This window comes from Gopherus flavomarginatus, chromosome 10 (assembly GCF_025201925.1).
Source record: "Gopherus flavomarginatus isolate rGopFla2 chromosome 10, rGopFla2.mat.asm, whole genome shotgun sequence".
Taxonomy (NCBI): domain Eukaryota; kingdom Metazoa; phylum Chordata; order Testudines; family Testudinidae; genus Gopherus; species Gopherus flavomarginatus.
This window is the reverse complement of record NC_066626.1, coordinates 16,744,465-16,750,464: the sequence shown is the minus strand read 5'-3', so window position 1 is coordinate 16,750,464 and position 6,000 is coordinate 16,744,465. Positions and strand designations below refer to the sequence as shown.

The 6,000-nt window shown below is 43.2% G+C and overlaps 1 protein-coding gene across 1 annotated transcript in view; it reads left to right on the top strand.

The window, feature by feature from the left end:
- The first annotated feature begins 752 nt into the window (after positions 1-752).
- The window catches only part of CPS1 (carbamoyl-phosphate synthase 1), a 137,241-nt gene continuing 131,993 nt past the window's right edge, over positions 753-6,000 (top strand). Inside the window, exon 1 of the mRNA XM_050916118.1 lies at positions 753-890. Coding sequence (XP_050772075.1) covers positions 765-890 — 126 coding nt within the window. The 5' untranslated portion in view covers positions 753-764. The remainder of the gene's footprint in view (positions 891-6,000) is intronic.

Here is a 6,000-nt window from a genome sequence, read left to right as displayed (position 1 = left end):
AGCAGGACCAATCCCCAAATGTTCCCCTCAAGGATTGAGCTTACAAGCCTGGGTTTAGCAGGCCAATGCTCAAACCACTGAGCTATCCCTCCCCTCATGTGTGTATAAACATCAATTTCAAAGTATACACACAAATTGTTGAAAAAATATTTGCATTGATAATCATCTAAATTTACAGATAGGCAATGTAAGAAAAATGCTTGCTGAGAACTTGTTAGAGTTTGATTTAAGGATATTTACTTTGTATATTTTTGTGTGATGTTGACCCACCCCCCCAATAATTTTCATGCAAATGTTAAAATTTAAAGTGATACAAATAGAAAAAATGCTTAAATAAACATTGACAATATTTGTCAAAATTACACACATAAAAATTGAATTCTGACAAGCCAATGTACAAGGAATTTCTCTGGTTGCTTCCTGCAATTCTTTCAGTCCTCCAGCAGGAGCAGTTAGTATTCGATGTATGATGCAACCTAGTCAACATGACCACAGTTCATCTCTGTTGTAAGTGCTCTTCAGAGGAGGGGAGGGAAGAAGGTGGGGCCACACTGAGGACTTTTAATGCCAGAAAGAATGGGAAGGCAAAAGAGAGTGCTGTGCAGTCAATCCAACACGCTGGCTGCTGCTCTGTTTTCTTTATTGTAATTTGCAAAAGTACCTGACTGCCTGTATCTAAGTCTAAAAAAATACAAGTAGGATATATCTTTCTTTCTTTTCTTTCTTTTTTTTTTTAACTTTAGTTACCAATCAACCTATTCAGGATGACAAGAATTTTGACAGCTTGCAAAGTGGTGAAGACTTTGAAAGACGGATTTGAGTTTTGCAATGTGGCTGCTCATCATCACTGGCGTTTGGCAAGGACTGGTACCAGATTTTTAAGTGTCAAGGTAATAATAACCAAGCTCTCGCTAGTATATGTTCTGTGTGCAGATAGACCGCTTGATGCAGATAAGTTGACTGACTTAAAACCGAACCAAACCTGGCTTTTAATTCTAAGCCTTACTCTGAGCCTGCTTGGCTACATGTTATTGTGTAGGACTCTGTAGTCAGAGCTGAAATTGTAGGGTGAATTGCACTGAAAGGTGAAAGTTCATTAATCCTGTTAAATATTATAGAGGTATTTTCTTTTCAAATACCTTAGATCTCCAGAGTGCTGATAGCGAGAGGAGCTGATCTTCCTGTTTTAATAGGAAAATACTTACATGCCTGTTGAACTGAGCTTAACCTTTATGCATGTGATTAAGCTTATTAAAGGGGTTATACTGGGGTTTGGCCCTGAGACTCTTAATCCATGGGAGACACACAGTCCTGTGTCTCACACTGCAGTCCTTTATTTTAGTGGCTGAAATACTATCAGTTTAGCTCCCAGTCTTGAACACAGAGAGCTGAATTCACCAGCCGCAACTTTCTCCAGCTTTACCAGTGTAACTCAGTTGATTTCAGTGGAGGTATATTGGTGTGAAGCTAGTGCAGTGAGGAATTGGGCCTGGTGTGTAAATTCTGTAGCACTAGCAGTGAAAGTTTCATCATCATCAGACAGATCCAGACTAGAACAGGCCTCTGCCTGTGTAACCTGCCGTGGGTGCTGGAACAATTTTGATAGTGGGGTGCTGAGACTCATTGAACCAGACTGTAAACCCTGGATATAATGGAAACCACTTCAAGCCAGGGGATGCTGCAGCATCCCCTGCTGCCCTAGTTCTAGCACCTATGTAACCTGCTGCCACACTACTGTTAACAAGTGTCAGAATCATAACTATGGGGAGTGTAATAGGAAAAGGTGTAGGGGAAGCCAGGTTATGGTACCCAATGGGTGTTATCTAACACAGTTAATTCCCAACTGTATGAGACTGATCATTATTGCCTCTATCCACTGAGGCCTCCAGTTTCCCTAGACACATTTGCAGGCCATTGCATTACAACAGAGAGCAGCTCTCTTAGCTCCCACCAGAGATCTGTTAATCTTAAACCACAAATCATTGTAGAGATGAAGAAAACTGAAGGAGGAAAAAGGCATCTCTGCCATCAAATCGTGCTGTGTCTCATCTGGCATCTGGAACTTTGGGCTTTGAAAGAAAGAGAGGCATGAAGAATGGAAGTTGGCAAATATGTTAAAATTCTATACTAGGACACTTGCATTGTTACTGTTGTATTTCGGGTGGAGCCTGCCATCTTGCTTCTTCCCTTTCCCAAGAATCTACTGTGGCCATGAATTATCCCCATGTCTGCCCCTACCTTAAAATCCAGTGCAAAACCCTTCCTTCTAACTGATGAAACCCAGGGCTGCTTCAGCTTCTGCTCAGGTCTGGAGAGCAGGAGATCTTCCTCTTGTGATGGCAACTACAGTCCTGCTTGGTAAATTAAACACCTGCCATCCTTACAGCCCTAGCCAAGAAAGCCATTTGAAGAAGAGACATAAATAAAAATCGTGCATCTGAAACAAATGATATAGCTTTCCACACAGTAAATATGCAGGCCACAGTTCAGTTCAATGAGACTTTATTGGTATGACAAGCTAGAGCGTGTTGAAGGGTTGAAAAAGCAAGACAGACCCCTCCAGTGTGTGTTAGAGGATCTGCTTGGGACAGGGTTCTGTGCTGGGGATCTGATCCCCTGTTTCCATTTGTCACCAGTGTTCATGCCTGACCTGGTGGCAGGTTGTTACAGGTTGCAGTGTCATTTCTGTCATCTCTCTCCTTCCTCCCATGGTCACTGATTCAGCATTTGGCACAAATCTCCCTTTGTTTTGTACGTTTCACCGTAGTGAAGTATCTGCTAGGGTGATAGTCATGTGCTATCCACTTTAGATTGTTGATGGATTTGATTTTCTTTTCCCAGTGACTAGTATATTGTCGTTTAATGTTCTGGGTTGGCATCTTGTACTGTTTTAAAGGACAGACTTATAGGAGAGTATGCACATGTACTGTAACTCGTCAACAGCACTGCATAAGGACAAGGCCCCTGTGGTCACTTTACAGGAGTCTGCTAGGCTGGGTGGCATATCCAGTTAAAAAGGTTAAGACAGAGAAAACTGCTCAGCTATTTTGGTCTTGTTTTAGTGTCCTCTGTGTGGTACCTAATTCTAAGCTCATAAGGCTACAGAGTGATTTCCTAACACAATTAGCCTGTGTTCATAATGCAGTCATCTCAAGATACACCTGTTCATCTACTGTATCATTTAGTTGTCTTTTTAATGGTAGCTTTTGGAATATTTAAGAAGGTGTGACCTTAAAGCCATTGAAGCTGACCAATGTAAGTGTAGCTAGATGTTGGCTGATGGATGGTTGATCAAGGGCAGTGTGGTAAGAGTCACTATGCATAAAAAGACCTAAGCATGTATGTGTTTATATGTGGGTTGCGACAGGCTGCTTGCTATCTTCATCATAACTCCTTCACTTTTGGTATCAGCAGCTTCTTTCCAAGGTTTCTCAGGCACTTGGCCTGCCCAATTGGCTAATGGCATGAGGGGCGGGTGGGAGGCTGATACAAGCAAATAACATGCATGTTCTTTTCGTATTGCTCATTTATGTGTGGTTAATGCCTTCAAAATGTGTGCTCTGCCCAGTGAATGGTTAAACTTATGGAAGATGAATGTGGAAGTAACATCTTCTGGCTTTATCTCCTTAATGAAGATCTCAGCAAAGATATGTAAACACACCGCTGGCTAGGCCATATGCAGGGGTGAACTTTGGAATTTTGGATCTAAAAACATGAGCTAAAGGGCAAAGTCCATTACCTTGAAGGCAGCGGCAGGCTCACAAACCTCTAGACACTGTTTATCCACTAGTGGGGGACAAAGAGCTACATTACTCTCCTGGCTGTTATTACTCCTGGGGGAATTCTGCACTACTGTACTCACACAGAATTCATGTCCCCCGCAGACTTTTTTTGCTCCATCGCAGAAAAAAATATATTTTCTGACAGGGAAGCAAAGAGAAGCAGCAAGAGTGGTCATGCATCCCTTCCCAGCAGCATGGGTGTGTCATTTCAGGCACCTGGAGCAGCTGGCAGAGAGGCAAATCACTTCGGCGGGGGGCAGAGTGAGGTTCTTGTCCTGTGCCAGGCTCAGAGCCAGGTCCGGGTCAGATCCACTACCAGAAACTTCCCCTGGCTGAAGGAAGATCCACCACTCCTGCTTCCAGCCCTCATTGCTCCTCAGCCACAGAAGGATGGGTTACTCTTTAGGGAGTTCCACCATCCATCCAACCCCATGCATCTGGACCCTCCATATCCAGACCCCCCCTACTGAGCTCACCCACCTTGCTGAGTCTCACCTCTGCATCTGGAAATCCCTATACCCCAGAACCCCACTGAGCTCTGCCCCTGACACTTGAACCCCAACTCAATGAGCCCCATTCCCCCCTGCACCTGGACCACCCTGACAAGACTCCTGCACCTGGATCCCCATCCCACTGAGCCCCAACCAACTGCAACCAGACCCCCCTGCTGAGTCCCACCCACCTTCACCTGGACCCTTCTGCAGAATCCCATTGCCCCTGTGCATCCAGATCCCCCACTAACCTGCCTGCACCCGTATTGCCCGACACAGAACCCTCTCAAGCCACACCTGGATCCCTCCATACTTGACTCCTGCTGAGCCTGCCTGCCCACAGCTGGTGTGGCTGGCATGAAGGGGCAAGGCCCTGGGGTGTTTATGGGGCAGACCTGGCCCTTGCACTGTGTCAAGTGCAGTTTCACTGACGAGTCGGTGTCCTGGGGGTTGGGGGCTGCCGGGAGATCTCCCACCTCTGTGTAGCCGGTGGCTTATGCACCTCACTACCATGCTGGAGCCTCCACATTTATTTACTGACAAATAAAATTTGCATTTTTGGGGCATAGAATCCCCTCAGGAGTATGTGATGTAGGACACTAGTAGAGATGGCCAAACATTTTAATTCAGAATTTTTAGATGAAAAGTGACTTTTGAGAAAATGGAAATTCTTTCATAATGTAGGCTCACATCTTTTTTTCAAACCTCTTCCCCCCAAAAAAACTTTGCTTTTTGTTTTTTGACATCTTCCTCCCCTCAAATTTAGCAAAACTTTTTGATGAAAAGAACTGTTTACTTTTCTTAGTAATTTTTCTTGGAAAATAAAATGCATTTCCCTTGTAGCACTAAGCACTAGTCTCAAGTGTGTGTACAGTGAAAAGTAGACCTGATTTTTTGTAGTTTTTTCTAGAAGTGGTGAATGTTTCAACATCCAGGTTTGACTTTCATTATGGTCATTCTGCAGCCACCTTCTTATTCAGCTCATATCTTTCAGAAACTACCTTGCTAGCTTATATTGTTAAAGCTGAGCAAACAGTTTGCAATGAAAATTTTATTTTAATGAGTGTAATCTTTTCTGCTCACAGATTATCAGTGAGCAGAGAGAAGATTCATTATTCAAGATTATCTGTTTTTATTTATTTATGTATTTTGGCAAATTACTTCTATATCTACATTGATCAAGAACAGTTTTCTGCAAGTTATTGGTATCCACCATTTGACTCATGCTAATCAGATAGGAGAAGTGTTTCTGGTCTATGATAGATAAGTACATGCACACTCTTGATAAAAATATAAAACCTGATCCCCGCAAAATCTTGTGCACTTAGAAATTTTCTTCATGCAAACTTCAGTGACAGTAAAATTAAATGTCACCAATGTGTGAGAAAGCAAACATGGTGGCGGGCGCAGGGGGGCAGGGGGAGCAAGGAGAGGATTAATGTTGCCCAAGCAACTTTATTTCTCAACATGCTAAATTTGGAAAGTGAGAGTCATCCTATATAAGCAGTATGAGATGGGAATGTTCAGTTATCCATCCACTCTAGTGGGATTGATTTTTTGCTAGTACTCCGGGAGGCAAAGAGTTCTCAAAGTATTTCTGATATCAGCTTACGAACTAACAAAGATAAAGTAGTAGGATTCCTGTGCTGGTCGCTGGATGAGGTATTAGGCAATGGCTTGTGTATGCATGAATAAGAGTCCCCTTAGTGAGACAAGGTGAGTGAAGT